Source organism: Centroberyx gerrardi, chromosome 22 (genome assembly GCF_048128805.1).
Source record: "Centroberyx gerrardi isolate f3 chromosome 22, fCenGer3.hap1.cur.20231027, whole genome shotgun sequence".
Lineage (NCBI taxonomy): Eukaryota > Metazoa > Chordata > Actinopteri > Beryciformes > Berycidae > Centroberyx > Centroberyx gerrardi.
In genome coordinates this window covers 16,215,054-16,232,427 of record NC_136018.1, presented here as the reverse complement: position 1 = coordinate 16,232,427, position 17,374 = coordinate 16,215,054, and the positions used below count along the sequence as shown (strand labels likewise).

Below are 17,374 nucleotides of genomic sequence, written 5' to 3'. Positions count from 1 at the left end.
TAAATGTTGGCTGTTCTGAGTTATTTTATGGTCATTTTTGCCCTTTTTGGAATTCTAAAGAACCAGGACCCGGCCACTTCAGTTTTTTGAGAAAGCTGAAACGAAGCATCTTATGTGGACATGCAAACTTAACCACTGTTTCAACTGGTGTAAATCAGACCGATAATCCTCTAGTGCAGTGGTGTTCAGTCGTACCATCATGACCTAAGACTGGATGCAGGTTGTCAGCCAAACATTAGTAGTTCATTCCAACCAAATATAGTGTCACATTAGCATTTCGTGACCCTAAATTAAGCCCATTTTTGGTCGAGCAGTTGTCTGACAGAAAAGTATGTCAATAGCAACGCGTGTATCATGTCATAGATTTCACTGAAACTCAAAGTAACTGCTGGCAGTCTAAGTCTAAGGTGAGGGAAAGCGGGCTTCTTAACATTACTGTCAACAGTGAAGATCCCTTTCCGTACCCCGGCCTCCGTACTTCCGGGTTGAAACTCCACAGGTTCGCTCCGCGGGTCTGTTCGCCGAGGAGGAACTAGTTGGGGAACTTGCATCAGCCAGCAGGGGCGGTCAGTTCGTGATTTTAGCAGAAAACACAACAGTATGAGCGCAACCTGCGATGTGAGCCGAAGCGAAGTAGGATACAGAATATCATAGTTTATGGACAGTCGTTTAAATGCTGTTTTCATGTCCTTTTTAAGAGACGAAGTGCACTTTTATTTAGCGACGAGAAACGCCTCCGCGCTGTCTTGAACGGTGGTCTTGATGCTGGACGCGGTGACCAGCATCACAACTTTACTTGAAAAAGCTGCAGAAGTAGTTAGAATAAGCTAAAGATTTGTACAGCCGGTACTGACCGTATCGTCACTTAGGGAAGCTATCTTTAAAGTGTGGATTAATACTAATATAGAGTCTCCTAGCTGGAGTTTAGTTGGACGACGTACTGTTTACCGGGCTGCATCAAGGTGTATCTTTGTGAATGTACACGTGTTGCAAAGTGCAAGGTCCTCGGTCCTCGGTCCTCTCACTGCAGACCAGTCAGATATGAGTTGTGAGCAGCTCTAGCCACAGCTCTGCACTTTACCTCTTCAGCTGTATGTGTTTTTTTTTTTACTTTAGCGTTTTATATTTGATAAGCTAGTTTTATTTCCCCCGGAGATGTCGTGCCTTTTGCTCGGAGTTATACGAAGGTGAGTCTCATGACTTTCTGTGTCTTTATATCATTATTATTACGTTGTTCCGTTTGCACATGTAATGGGCACAGTGTGTACCTTTCATTAACAGTACACGGGCCCACAGTAAAACCCATTTCAGTGTACTTAAGAATATGTTTAGATATAACTTTATGTTCAAAATAAACAAAAAAATGCCAAAATGTATTTGTACATGTAGGTGTCATTCATTGTTTCTTCTTTTCTTCGTATGTGTTGTTGCCAATATACTGTATATTTGCATGGATATCCAAAACAAACGTATTTTGACTGAATGTCATCTAAATGTACAAATACATTTTTGGCCAATTTGGTATATTTCGAAGCGTATGTTGTTGAAACATATTATATAAAGTGTATTAGGGGTAACTGTAGGCCTATTCTGCCTGTTTGATCTGGACTTTGTTGCAAAGTTTCAGTCTGATAATTGTTTACCACTTTATCTGAGGCAACATTTTCACAGTGTAATTTGGGCGAGCAAGACAGATTTTTAGCCTCTCTGACTATTGTCTTAGAGGTTTTAACAACATATTGGATAGATAAAGATTCTTGAAACCAGTCGCTGTAAACCAATCTGAGATATGGTCTTTGGCACTATTCCTAGATAAACATTCATCCTGTATGCTTTTACTGCACAGGAATCACACATCCCTCAACTTCTAGAGTAGCCTTCATTTCCAAGAAGGGTGACATTTAAGTAAAATGGACCACAAATGTCCTTATTTGCCATTATACCACGCCACAAAGTCTAACCTGGTAGTGAAAACTGTTTGGGTATTGACTGTCAGCCTGCTTCCAAAAACCTGACAGACTTGATTTCAGAGAAACAGCCTGTGATAAGACAAGGTTTCAAAGCTGTGTGTGGTTTAAAAAAAAAAAAAAAGCCACTGTCATCTTTCTACATTCCCTCTCTTCGCCACTCTTTCCTCCAGGGTTTGTGATGATACCGTGTCACACAGGGACTCGGGGAGTAAATGTGAGCGCTCCGTGGCATTGTGTGTGTGTGTGTGCTTTTGTTTCCCATTGGGGGGGGGGGGACGCATGTGAGTGACTGACTGGCTGTGTGGCGAGGGCATGTGAGTGAGTGACAGCTCAAAACTAAAGAAGGGCCCATGTTCCTGTGCATTTGTGGTATTGTATATGTTTCTAGTTGAGAGATACCAGGGGCTGGAGTCTGCATCTACCATTATCTTTCCATCTGCCTGAATACCCTGAAGGACTTCTCATGTATTTCCCCCCCTCTGTACTCACCTTGGCATGTGTAAGCCTCATGTATGCAGTATTTGTGCATGTCCCTGCTTCATGGGTAGACTCTGCCCTATGAGACTATTGACCAGGACTAGTCCGGGCGATGGGGGGGGGGGGGGGAGTGTGGGTGTGCCTGCTTGTGGTGCATGAGGATTGGCCTGCTGATTTTGGAGGTGTGTTTCATTGTTCTGGGGGAAAAGGAACCCCTTCTCAGCCCAGCTGGAGCCAAGAGCCGGCCCGGGGGAACAGGGGTTGGGGAGCTGATGCGTTCACATCGTTATCTGTTCTTGCCATGCCTCACTCAGGTGCTCTGTTCTGGATAACATCCCTGCTTACAAAAGCTCTCACTCAAGATGCCCTGTTTCAAAATCCCCCCTCCCTCAGAAGTCATCATGGGAAATTCAATTATAACTTTTAAATGCTGCAAGGTAGTCTCCACCTTTTTGTCAGTCTAGAGCATGTAGAAAGGGTTTGCAAGCCTCTGTAGACTGTTTTATGATGTTTTATGGTGTTTTACGGTGTTTTACATTGTTAAATCTACATGCCGATTTTCTTAAATGGAAGCATGCTCAACTTGCAGTGTGGCTCATCAGATATGGGGGATGGGGAGAGGAAAGGGAGGATGGGATCGGGGAAGGGAGAGAGACAGGCCTGAAGGGATGAATGAGCGGGGCAGTTGGGAGGGCAAAGGTCATCGGAAGCTGCTGAGGACTAATAAAAGATTTTGATGTAAAGAGGGAAGAATAGAGGTGCTGATCTCAACCCACTGCTTTCTCCTTCATTCTCTATCTCGAGTCAGCTAGCACTTGAACAAATTAACAATTAACAAATGCTTTGCTTCTATTAGTTCATTTTAAATTCACTGCAACTCATCTCCTTTCTAATCCTAATCACATTTGAGATAATGCTCAGCGCCACACGGATGGTTATGGTAATCAGTGGCATGACAGAGCGGATTGGTTGGGTGCATGTTTAATTGATTTTCTGGGGGGGAAAAGACTATAAGTTCATGTGAAGTAGAGGCTATAGACCTCCTTGAAGTAGATTGATTCTCATCAAATTTCAGATAAGACTGACAAAATGCTTGTGCTTTTTTGGGCTTGCCTTGGTCCAATACTTCTAGGGCAAAAGGTCAGTCATGGGTACAATTATAACACTGTTCTTCCTTTTTGTTCCACTTACATTTATCTTTCATTTACTTGTTTAGACCTTAGTCGAAAAGTGTTTAAACGTCTTTGAAAAAAACGTTTGATTTCTGCTACACATCAGTATTGTTCCAAAGCTTTTACAAGGACGTAGGTGGTAAATTGGCCAGTAGAGAGGGTCTGATGAGTGGGGGATGTAGACTTCTAATAAGACCAACCAACAATCTTCACAGACAATGCAGCTGGAAATTCTGAATCCCAAATGCAAGAGAAATTGCATCAGTGTTTTGTATGGCATCTTGGAGGTCAAATTTTTGTTTAGTTGGTCAGAAAATACAATTGGCCTGACTGTTAAACAGTTAAATATGCAGGAAAACCCCTGTACATCTGCAAAGCTTAATTCTGAGAAGCATAAGTGTTGAGACAATGAGATAAAAGTTGACCATAGTCTAATAAAGTCCTCAATCCAAAACTGGTAGTAAACATATCAAACACATCACATTTATACTCAGCTTTGGATGTAAAATCCATATTACTCTGTAGATGAGCAAAAAGCAAAACAAGACTAACTTTAACTCACAATCTAAATATGTTTTTCACTGTATGTCAGGCATACATTGGCAGCATAAACTGCAGGTTGTTCATGATTAATTACCAATACATCAATGGTTAAACAGCTGGCTTGCTAAAGGATAAATGTCCTGTGAGAGTTTGAACCCTGAGGTTGGCATGTTCTTGGCTCCCTGCCCGCTCACCATCAAGTTACACGTTATCTTCTCAGTGAGTGCTTCTAGGCTTGCGTACTGCATGTGCCCTTTGTACGCTCTGACCAGATGTATGTGTGTCTGTAAGTGTGTGTGCACATGATATGTAATGACACACTCAATGCAGCCAATTGAGAGTTGCGTGCCTCCGCTTAACAGGGCACCCCCGTCTCTCTCTTTCAACCAGCGGCCGAAGTAGAGGAGTGTGATTTGTATTCCTAGTCTCTCCAAGTATCCGCCGCCTTGGACACAAGCTGGAATGTGAGTCAAATTAAAGCGCAAACCAGCTCTTTACTTGTTATAGCAAGTAAAACGTTTCTTTACAGTTCCTTTTGGGTTTCTCATTTGAGCAGTGCAGCATCTAAATCCACATTCTTTTTTTGAAGAGGACATCTCAGGTCAACCAGTCGGGCCGCAGGCGCAGACAGTCAGACGCAAAACTCACACACACACACACTGCCTTTTTCCAGTTTAGCCGACCATTGCTCGACAAAAGGGAAATAAAGGAACACACACACACAAGGCCTGTATTTTAACAGCTTGCCCTTTCAGTGACTTGTGTTTGTGAATATCGTACTGCCAACAAACAATAGGCTGGCCCCCTACATGCCTCTCCCTTTATGTGGAGGCGTCTATTTCCAGGCTCTCAGGTTGCACTAACTACCCCGGGGCAGCAAAGGCATCTCGGTGTCACTGCTGTCACATGGAAGCCATCTAACTCCACTTTTGGGATTTTTTTACTTGTATTGAAAGCGTTTGTGGTCCTTTATGTGTTGTGAATGTTTCATGACCCAATGGCCTTTAAATCCAACCAGAACCAAACAGTGTCAAAAATGAATGGGCATCTATGGGAACTTTGTGGTATTATGAGATTTTTTTTTTTGCGGGAACTTTACAACCAATTAAACAACAATTAATAAAAACCAATGAGGCAATCAATATAAATTCCAGACATCAGTTATAAACAGGGTTACAGAAGTATCGGGGGGGGAAACATATCATAGCCTGCGTGTAAAATGCTTTTTAAAAGGTGATTTAAAAGTTGACAAAGGTCAACAAAGGTTAGTATTTAATAAGGATGTCTAGAGGGAGATAGACCGTCTCTCCAGTTCAGTCAGTGAGGACTCTGGTCAGAGCCGGTCCATCCAGTTGATCCTCAGTCATTTAAACCAGACCACGGTAATATGAGCATGCCAGAAAATGATTGAATGAGATGACAGAGGAGCTTATGTGTTTTCCATGTAGGACATTTCTATTCCCTCTATATTCAGTGATGCATCTATAGCCAGTAAGGAACTATCAAGGGACAATTAAGTTTTCTACCAGGCCACTGCAGCATTAGATGATAGATCACAAACCCCCATTACCTGACGTTTCAGATTTTATATCTCCCCAAACAATTATCAGTTCCTGTTTAGAAGAGCTGTTCCCTTTGCAGGTTTTGCATGAATAAATATCCTCGCAGGGTGTAACACACAGGGGCAAGCCCGACACAGTGGAAAGAACACTGCATTAGTAGATCAGGCTTGTATTATGCATTATAGACGTGTTGGTTGTTGAGTCTGTCCTAACTGTGTAGAGTTACGCCCAGTTCAACCACAGGTCATCGTAAATGCAAATTGTCCCACTGATCTCCTACCACTGAATGAAATCAGTCTCTTTCTCTGTCTCTCTCTCAGTCTCTCAATAGTGACTGATTGATCTAATATATATGCTATCAATGTATTGACTTTAATAATTAATCCTTAGACAGATTGCTGTTTGTGAAAAAAAACTGATATCGGTATCGTCCTCTTGATATACGACAGCCAAAACAAATACATGTTATCGTTCTGGTACTTCCGTCTCCATGTTGTTTTGAACGGTGTCGTAGCTTCAAGCCTGTTTTCTTTATTGTCCGTGCAGTACCCAGAATACCCAGGTCATAAAAACAAAGTGTCAGCGTGTTTGGATATACACCCTTCCTTCTCTCCCATCCCTCCATCCCTCCTTCCTCTGTCCGTCCCTCCTCTCCATCTCTTCAGGCCAGCGGTCTATTCTCTTTTCCATCTCCAGATGTGCCGGTCGTCTTCATTTTGAAACTGTTGATAGAGATCCGCCTTTCAAATCTTATCTCAGTAGATGACACAATATTTACCTTTATATGAAATGTGTGTAAATAAGATGAACTGCTATTTGTGGATCTATTTTAGTCTGCCCGGGACTCAGCTCTATGTTTAATGGCAGGTCAGAAACCTGTGAGAAAGGTGAATGCTGCCACCTACTTTCTTGGGAGTGTGTATTGTTCTTCAGTGTCAACGACAATGTAAAACTTGAAGGGGCAGTATGTAAGATTTTTTATTGCCCCATAGCACAAAAGGACCATAATCTATCTGCAGGGGTTGATAGCGTTGTTGATCAATACCAATGACTCAACCATTACTTTGCCAGGTGCTGAGACTTTCTGTCCTGGACTCTGTTTTTGGACCAAAAACTGCCCACTGCCCAAAGGCTTAAAGAAGACTAAAAAGCCTCATTCTCAAGCCAAAAAAGCAAATCAGTATTATCACATTAGTCTGCATGGAGATATAATACCTCTTCACTAGACGTTTCTATTGGATCTCTGCTCTAATTAGCTAGCTCACTGATAGATCACTTAATGCCACACTGCTCTAACCCGGGCTGTCCCTTCCCCTCTCTTCCAGGCGGGGTGGTGTTGGGGCGAGTGTCGGGGTTCGCTCCCTGGCCTCCATCCCCTCGCTGCCCCCGGCCGTGGCGGAGTTTGTCAAGGGGGCGGTGGAGGAGTGCAAGCCTGCCGGTGTGCACGTGGTGACGGGGACGCCGGAGGAAACAGCCAACATCCTGGCGGGCCTGGAGAAGGAAGGGATGGTCAAGAGGCTTCCCAAATATGAGAACTGGTAAGGGCTTCACGTGTCCCTGCAAACATCCCCTGTCGCTGAAACAAGGCAATGGGTAATATGATGTGATGCAGTGTTTTAACATTATATTTCATTGATCCCTGCTCAAGACACTTCAGCAGGGAGGATGCTTGTCGAAAGATTAGTCAGCTGTCCTAATTCGCTCTAGTATTCACTGTAGTATTTGGGTCACTACAGTCTTGAACAACAACAATAGTGATAACAATAATCAATGTCAACAGTTCCAGGAGGCTGAACCAAGCTCTTTTTGTGCTTTGTACTCATTTTACGAGGTTTCATAGGTTTATAATAATCATAGCCTTTCTTTATATAGCACTTCTAAAATGACAGTGCTTCAAAATAAACTTCACAACCAAACCACACTAAGATAAAAAGCTAAAGTCAGTCCAATAATGGATCAGGGCTTCTATATTGAACCAGAACAAATCATGCAGTAGCATGACCCTGACCGGTTGTCCCGTTCTTTCCTCAGTATCTATATCTGCCGCTGTTTGCTGATCTCTAATCACATTATTTTATCAACTCCTCTCTACAACACAAAGATCAGTCTGCCTCTCAGTCACGTTTCTCACACTGTGGACCTGAAGCCAACCATGAGTTATGCCAGGCACACAGACACCAGCCCTCTCACGTCATAAAACTAGATAAGACAGCTAAAGGTGTATTATTAATGAACTTTCATCACTGCTGATTAGACGTAATACATTATACTTAGCTATCAGTACAGCAGCTTTTATTGTTTGCCTTCATGAGACAGGTTTCCAAAATGACAAGCTATGGATGTGGGCTGAGAGCCAGTAGCTGCACTGTCCACTATCATGGACACTTTCTGCTGCAGTAGTACTGTAGCTGCTGTAGCCTCTTCTTTCTCAGTCAGTGAAAGCACTAGGATTTTAACCTGGTCATTTGGTGTATGCATATCACAGTATAGTAATAACATAGTAATGTTACTGCCAATGTGGTGAAAGGACGTACAGACATACAAACAAATGTTATAAAACAGAACTGAATAGCCAAACTGTAACACAAAACTTGTCTCTCAGCCATCCAGGTGACAGATCCTGTAGAGCAGAACAATACTGCAGCAGTACTTCACTGTTGCTTTTACACGTTTGCACTTACAGTAACCAGATGGACCATTTATGACGGTTATGTAATATAAGATAAGATGACACTTAAGTGATTCCCTGTGGGGAAATTATATTGTTGCAGTAGCAAAAGTAAGAGGATGCAGCAGGGAAAAAAGACAAATATCTACAAATGTATGATGTTGATTCAGCTGCATGTTATAGAGACTGTATTGGTGGGAAATATGGGCAAGGAGTATAGATTGCTAACGTGTGGATTGAGTTACATTTTTTACTGCATTTACTTACAGTTACATCCAGATATTGATATGTTTGTGGTCATACAAACTCAGACTGTAATAGACTTTAGATACACACCATCTGGGTGCTTACAGCTACATCGCTAGCAATACTAGCACTCTCTCCCAGCCTCGCTTCTTAGTGTGAATGTATTTGTATTATCCTCCTTCACAATTCATAATTTTTCTGCACGGTGCTCTGAGTTCACGATGGTTGTTGTCGGCAGCTGGCTGGCGCGCACAGACCCCAAGGACGTGGCTCGGGTGGAGAGCAAGACGGTGATTGTGACCAAGAAGCAGAGGGACACCATCCCCATCCCCAGCGGGGGGGCCAAGAGCCAGCTGGGCAGCTGGATGAGCGAGGCGGACTGGCAGAAGGCCAGAGAGGAGCGTTTCCCCGGCTGCATGGCAGGTACACAACACAATACCAACAGAAAAAATCATGTTTGTCCCTTGTTGCCATGGAGGAGATGGGTTTCAACTTCCCTCCTTTTCAAATGGCTTTTGAAAGTGTTACATGTTCGAATGTTAATTTTTTACTCATTGGCAAATGGACACAACGAAATGATTAACAGGAATAAACAAGGAAATTGATCTTTTCTTTTTCTTTTTTTCTTGTAAAAGAGATTGGCCCAATGTTGTTTTTGAGGAAGAGGTGGGTGGAGTGCCTGTTAAATACACTTATTTACTTAAAAATGCATATTATTGCTATGTTATTTATTTATGTGTGACTTTTAGCCAAAACGAAAGCATGATGCAAGTCATTGGCACTACTGTTTGTGTCATTACCACAAATGTCACAGAAATACATTAATGAGAAAATCCCATGACATCTTCAACCTAATATTCACTAAATCTTTCATTTATACATTTTGAGGAAGGTGGGGCCTGAATTAAAGTTTTCCAACATTTGTCAGTCTGATAAATGTTTTAAGTATTGCCTATGATGATAGAAAAATAAACCTCATTAATGTGTTGTATTAACTTCTCCCCTTTACCCTCTCTGTAGGTCGGACCATGTATGTGATCCCCTTCAGTATGGGGCCAGTAGGCTCCTCTCTGTCTAAATATGGAGTCCAGGTACTGACTCCGCTTCACTTTACACTTTACCTTAGTGTTTCTCAAGCTATGATTTGGGAATCAAAACTGTGGCCTTGAGTTACAATATGCTTTAATGAGCCTCTTCCAGGGTGACACCTTGTTTACCAAATTTTCACCTTGGGGCCGATGTTCATTAAAACATCCTGGTACTCGTACAATGTGGGGACTCACCTTAAATTTTTATGTCCCAGCCTATAGTTCAAGAAACACAGCTTTACTGTAGTTTACTGTACTGTACTCTTGCTTTAATATATGTACAAGATGCAGTCACCAGTTTGCTTGTATGCCTAATAGTTAATGTACTGACTGAAAGGCAATATTGTCTTCTTTTTCATGAATTTTTTTCATCTCCGTAAGGCTAATTTCTCACTGAAAGGTAGTCGAGTTTTCATGGTAGTACAGCATAACATGTAGTCTCCATATTAATTGGATACTTTATGTATGTAGATATAAAATTATAAAACCTTTTGACAGTTCCAGTCCTCAGCTCTGATTGGCTGAGTCACATTCAAAGCTGTTCACCACTCATACTCGTACTTATATGTCGCTTAGCATCCACTTTGTTTATCTACTGCTGACCATATTGAACTATATTGCTTGGTGGAAGAGTAACATTTAATTGTGACTATTATTTAATTATTATTGCTTGAAATTAAGGTTTATTGGACATTTGCGTCCTCTTTTTATTGCAATGGTGTATTACAATTGTTTTATTAAAGCAATAAACCGCTCTGTTGTGCCGTACAATGCCTCTTAGCTGTACTAAAATCACTGTAAATCATTTTTTTATCCTCATAAGACCTCGCAGAGAAGTATGATAACGGTTTCTTGTCCTTCCAGGTGACGGACTCGCCGTACGTCGTGGCCAGCATGGGGATCATGACGCGCATGGGCTCGCCGGTCCTGAGCAAACTGGCTGAAGGGGTGGAGTTCGTCCGCTGCCAACACTCTGTAGGACGGCCCTTACCACTCAAAGGTACCAGTTGCAAGGGGATGAACCAAGCTCTTTTTGTGCTTTGTACTCATTTTACAAGGTTTGATAGGTTTATAATAATAGTAGTCTATTATTCATATAGAACTTTTCAAAGCACAGTTACAAAGATCTTTGCAAAGGAGTAAAAAGCATACAGAATCTTACCTTGCAAAATAAATGAAAGCAAGATAAGAAAAACATAAAAATAAAACATAAAATGGAGATAAAAAAAAATAGGATTGTTACAAAAAAGCAAGGCGAAATGAGTGAGAAAAAATGATTTAAAAGATAAGAAAGATTTAGGTTTGTATGTTCTGCAAAGAGGGACATGTCAGTGGCTACATCTGTAAGGAGTGTGTTTGTGTGAAGCTATTCTTTGATTCGTACATAAATAACATAATAATGCTCATATCTTGAATCATACATACAGGTTTAGTTTTTCACCATGATCGCCCAACATGAGCTTCACCTTTGTTTTCCCCATTTCCCCTCCCAATTGTCACATTTTATTCCTTACATCCATCACTACATCTCCATCTATCTGTCTCCCCCTTCCCTCCTCCTTTCCCTCCTTCAATCCTCATACATTTGTCCTTTGTCCATCCTCCCATCCATCCCTCCCTCCAATTATCCCCTCCTACCTCCCCCTCACTCTTCACATCCCTTCCTCTCTTCCATCCCCCCTTCCCCTTGTTTTCCTCCTCCATTCTTTCCTCTCTTCCTTATTTCCTCCATCTCTCCCGTCCCGTTCTTGCATATCACCCTGCGGTCCCTCCACCCCCCCCCTCCCTCTCAACCTAAACTTCACTCCGTCTCTCTCCCTTTCTCCTTCCCCTCATCCCTCCCACCTCTCCATCTTATCCCCACCGCCCATCCTACCGTTTCCATCCTCCTCTCTGGTCTCTCTGTCCTCCCTCTATTTATCCTTCCCTCCCAACCCCCATCCCTCCATCCATCTCTGCCTACCTCCATCTTCCTCCCTCATCCCTCCCTCCCTCTTACCTTTGGCTCTTTCTCCATTCCTCCATCATCCCGTCTGTCATCCCATCTCCGTTTCTCCACCCCTAACCCTCCTTCCCTCGCTCCCTAAACCCGCCTTTCCTTCTCTCTCCATCCATCTCCCCCTCTCTCATCCCACCACCCATCCCTCTCCCATCTCTGTCTCTCTCTCTCTCCTCTCCAGCCCCCCTGGTCAACTCGTGGCCCTGTAACCCAGAAAAGGTGCTGATATCTCACCTGCCAGACAGCAGGCAGATCCTGTCCTTCGGCAGCGGCTACGGAGGAAACTCCCTCCTGGGGAAGAAGTGCTTTGCCCTCCGCATCGCCTCCCGCATCGCCAAGGACGAGGGCTGGCTGGCCGAGCACATGCTGGTGAGGAAGGGCTTGAAGAAGAGGATGCACAACGATATTGAAACATTACATTACATTTACAGTGTCTGCTGTAGGTGAAAATAGTCACAAAGCCAACACTGCAGTAAAAAAAACATCAATTATGAAAGTATTCAAAATAATCAACATTATCATTTTAGCCATAATTGTCCAGCCGTATCTTCTTCTGCTTTTACCCTACATTGAACATAGGATGGAAATGTGTATTTTCAATAAAATGTTGTAGTTGCAAGTACAAGGCAGTGTGCAGGAGATTCCCTGCATGTTTTGTAGATTACTGCAGAAAGAACAGTGGCTTCTGTCCCTCCAAAAGTACCTGGACATAATTTGGCTAAGCTGCACTTTGCTTTTGAGTGAGGATTATTCCTGACGTGTTGACATACAGTGTGATGGTTTGCTAGACACATTTTGCTGGGATGCTACTGTTCTCATGCAGAAATGCATTTTAGGGAGTGTTTGTCCTTTCCATAGCTTTACTCACCACTCTCATATTCCCTCCCCTCCTCTCCTCTCCTCTCCTCTCCTCTCCTCTCCTCCCCTCTCCTCTCCTCTCCTCCCCTCTCCTCTCCTCTCCTCCTCAGATCCTAGGCATCACCAACCCTCAGGGAGTGAAGCGCTACGTAGCGGCGGCCTTCCCCAGTGCCTGTGGTAAAACCAACCTGGCCATGATGAAACCAGCTCTGCCGGGATGGAAGGTCGAGTGTGTGGGAGACGACATCGCTTGGATGAAGTTCGACAGCCAGGGTGAGGATACACACACACACACACACACAAACACACACACATCTGTTAATACATTTATAGAGCGGTACCTCTTCCTGTTTTCCCCACCCATACCACTTTTCAACACTATTCTCCAGGTAAACTGAGGGCCATCAACCCAGAGAATGGTTTCTTTGGCGTGGCCCCGGGAACCTCAGCCAAGACTAACCCCCATGCCATGTCCACCATCGCCAAAAACACCGTGTTCACCAACGTCGGCGAGACCAGCGATGGAGGAGTGTGGTGGGAAGGCCTGGACGCCCCCGCATCCGGCGTCACACTCACAGACTGGCATGGCAAAACCTGGAAGACAGGTAACTGCAGCCCAAAGACTGTGTATGTTTTACAAAGACATCATGACCAATGAAACGCAAAGAGGTGAACTCAAGAGCCATAGTGTCAACGGTGCCACCTGGTGGTATGGAGTGGTACTTACTGCTCCCAAGCGATGACCTTTTTAGTATCAGAGTGACCTGAAGCGCAGCATTGCTCTCCAGTGAGAGTTATGACTGTTTGTTTTATGATTGAAGTCATTGGCTGTGGAATTAATTTGTGTGGCCTCAGTTTAAGAAACATCATTTTATGTTAAATTGTTATATAGGTCAGGTTTGTTAAATTTTATATTCTATTTATATGACCGTCTATGTGCTGAATTTCCTTAAATTACATTACTGACACCAACACACAGTATGGATGGCCATGTAATATTCATATGTAGATGGTTATGATATTTTTTGCTTAATTACTCTATTTGATAAAGTAAAAGTAAAACATTTTACATAACAAAGGTAGAAAAACATTACAGCACAAAAATAGGTTTACACAACAGCAGCAATGATAACAGCAGATACTCAACAACATGTTCCAACTTTATTTACACTAAATTTACACTGTTTGTCCCTCTCTGTCAACAGGAAGTTCTGCTCTGTGTGCCCACCCCAACTCCCGGTTCTGCACCCCAGCCTCTCAGTGTCCCATCATCGACCCCCAGTGGGAGAGCGAGGAGGGCGTTCCCATCGACGCCATTGTCTTTGGTGGCAGGAGGCCAGAAGGTCAGTGCTGCTCCGACTTGATACACATCAAGAGTTTTGTTTGGGAAAAAAACATTTACATTTTAGGCATTTAGCTGACACTCTTATCCAGAGTGAGCTTAAATTCCTAGATCACCAACATTACAAGCACCAAATAAATACACAGCACTGCAGTCCTAACAATAAAATAAGAGCTAATGAGAGAGATGGCATTTTTTTATTGATATCACATGAAAATGATGAGAACACAAAATTATGGAATTTTGGCAATGAACTCCTCAAGTGAAAACAGTAAATAAATCAACATTCAAGAATTGCCATGATTGCAAGTAGCCAATTTAGTAAAGAAGTTGAAGAGACAAGTGGAAAACTAGAAAGTTTCCCCAACTTGTTAAAAAACAAAAATAGCCACATGTTGCATTACATTTTTTTTAATATCCTCCTTTTATATCTGCCTTTTCCTTGTATATATTGACCTTTTCAAGGTCAATATAATTTACAAGGGTAGGAGAAGTAATTCTTTTTCAAGCAGTCCAAATAAAGCTAAGGATAAATTCTAGCATGTGTGGCTCATGATGATCATGATGTTCCCACACTGCTGACCTTGCCTCAGTTGAGCACTGACGTGGTGAATGAACGAATAGAGGACAGGTCAGATGTCACCGTCTTGTCATACCCACTTATTATGAAAAACATTGATCAGAGGGTTGAACATACAGTATATGTACATGCAGATACACGTATACATGCCCTGCTTCAGGCTGCACAATGCTTGTTTCCTTCTAATTTACAGACTTCATTATCATCACAGGAAAACTAGTTTGCAGCATGTTAAATGTTTAAGAGTCATTAGAACAAGATCTCACATCAACAACAACACAATACACACATCAAATTGTGTTACGAGCAGCTGTGAGCATGAAGTAAACATGATGAATTGTTGATATCGTGTGGTTGACCTTTGACCCTGTGCATTTGTCAGGAGTCCCTCTGGTGTATGAGACGTTTAACTGGCGCCACGGTGTGTTCGTTGGAGCCGCCATGAGGTCCGAGTCCACAGCAGCTGCTGAGCATAAAGGTACAGACTCACAAACCTCAGATTTTCATAAGCTCTAATGCCTGTTTGTATTGTAAATGTGTACAAAAAATATGCTATTGTATTATGAGTATGACATATGGTATCCTATTTGCATTGGTACTGATTCACATGTGAAAACCAGGATCCATTTTAAAATAATTGCTAGTTTTTTAGATGTGTGTTTTATGGCTTCATTCATTCTCAGTGATACGGGTACTGACTTGGAGTTTGTTTACATGAAATGAATCTTTTCCCCCAGGCAAGGTGATCATGCACGACCCCTTCGCCATGCGGCCGTTCTTCGGCTACAACTTCGGCGACTACCTCGCTCACTGGCTGAGCATGGAGAACCGCAAGGCGCCCACTCAGCTGCCCAAGATCTTCCACGTCAACTGGTTCAGGAAGGACCCCGCGACCGGCTCCTTCCTCTGGCCCGGCTTCGGGGAGAACGCCCGCGTGCTGGAGTGGATCTTCAAGCGCTGCAGCCGGGAGAGGGAGGACGAGGCGGCCAGAAAGAGCATTATTGGATGGGTGCCACAAGATGGCGCCATCGATACAAAAGGGCTAGGCAGCAAGGTGGATATGGGGGCCCTGTTCGACCTGCCCAAGCCCTTCTGGCAGAAGGAGACCCAGGAGTTGAGAGCCTACTTCACCCAGCAGGTGGGGGCCGACCTGCCGCCTCAGGTGGAGGCCGAGCTGAAGGCGCTGGAGGAGAGGGTGCGGAATTAAAACGCTACCGTCAGGGAGGGGGGAGGAGGTTAGTGGGAGTAAGGAAGGAGTCACGGATGACATAGGATTCAGCTGTTGGGGTACAATCACAGCCATTAGCTACGTTTACATGCACAGAGAATTGGGTTCTGAAGGTAAATAGGAATATTCTGTTAATGTGTTCATTCGTGACAAAAGGGATAATCAGTCACAGGATATCAAAGGTTGAAGTAAACCGTGAGTTGGCCAGAGTATGGCCAGTAGCCGGGACACTGTGCATGTAAAGGTACCAGTGACTCCTGCCTCTCTCTTCCTCTTATGGAGAGAAATCAGGAAGGAATTAAATGAGAGGGGTGGGTAAAAGCTGAAGAGCTACAAAACTATAACCTACCTTTTGGACACTACTTCACACACTGATGCTGCAATACTGTGGGAAGGGAACAAGTGAACTGTCAAACACACTGTTCAGTGGAAGTTGGACTCTCAACATGAAGGTCCAGATTTCCGTGAAGCAATAGTTATCATGTAATGTGGTGTCATGCACGCGGTTTCTCCCTTTACTCCTGGTCAGTAATGCAGACGGCCAGGCTAACCCAGCAGGGTAATAAAGCACAATCAACCGAGCCTAGTAGTGCCTTCCAGACATTTTACAATACAGTGTTCAGGCTCCTGATGTTTACAAGCTACACCCCAAAGATCTTTTTGGCAAAGTTCTGACAAAATTTTAATATTTTTACTCAAAAGCTTTTAAGCGAGTTCGAGCAGCGGCTCTTTTAATACTCTTTTGACTACATCTCCAGAAAAAGCCCTTTGTTTTAAGTTGAGTTTGATTGATACCCAAAAACCATTTATCAGAAGTCCGTTAGGGAAGAAACTAGTCAAAACATGTATCAGATTTCCAGTGGGGTAGAGTTTCATTATGCATAATTCATTTTGCCACTTTTTGTATTGTTTCTGATTGAAATGTATGATTTCAGGTAATGTTTACACACTAATAATATGAAATGTTGGACCAATAAGCAAGACTGAGATTATTAGATATTATTAAAAGTTGGATGTCAACGTTTTTATTACAGTGCAATGAATAAATAACCTCAACCTCAAATTCAGACACAGTGTGGGCTCTTCATATTTATTTTTACAGTAATTAAAGTGCAAATGAATGTATGATTAAAAAAAAAATGTGATGCATGAGCAAACAAAATAAAAAATAATCTCTGGTATTTATAAAAACAATTTAAACTTAATAATACTACACTAATACTGTACTACTACTGTTAATATGACTACAGAACCGTATTTGGTTACATCCCTATATACATTTTATTTGCATGTATCTGACATTGCAAATCACACAGCAAGAGATGGGTGGGGTCAACATGCACAGTCATAAAAATATATATTATCCAAATGTGAACATTTTGAAAACTGACTTTGAAAACGACATGCTATCCACAGACCAAAATTACAGTATTAACATGGTTAACAGGATGTTAAGTAGCACTGAACGCCCTTTAGTATGATATGCTCAGGGCTTGAAATTAACTTTTTTGATCACCAGCCAATATGGCTACTAGATTTTAAAGTTACCAGCCAATTGGAATTTCCACTAGCCAAAATGTTTTTCTTGAAATAAACCAGATTATGAGTGCCACTGGGTTAATTTAAGCATAGGTATTAGTA

At 42.7% G+C, this 17,374-nt stretch overlaps 1 protein-coding gene across 1 annotated transcript; it reads left to right on the top strand.

The window, feature by feature from the left end:
- Positions 1 to 584: 584 nt before the first annotated feature.
- pck2 (phosphoenolpyruvate carboxykinase 2 (mitochondrial)) lies at positions 585 to 15,784 on the top strand. Its single transcript, XM_071908848.2, has 11 exons — positions 585 to 1,187; positions 7,050 to 7,262; positions 8,877 to 9,061; positions 9,659 to 9,729; positions 10,591 to 10,726; positions 11,907 to 12,094; positions 12,694 to 12,856; positions 12,973 to 13,188; positions 13,789 to 13,926; positions 14,888 to 14,983; positions 15,243 to 15,784. The coding sequence occupies exons 1-11, from the start codon at positions 1,156 to 1,158 to the stop codon at positions 15,710 to 15,712; spliced, it is 1,908 nt and encodes a 635-aa protein (XP_071764949.1). The 5' UTR covers positions 585 to 1,155; the 3' UTR covers positions 15,713 to 15,784.
- Positions 15,785 to 17,374: the final 1,590 nt, after the last annotated feature.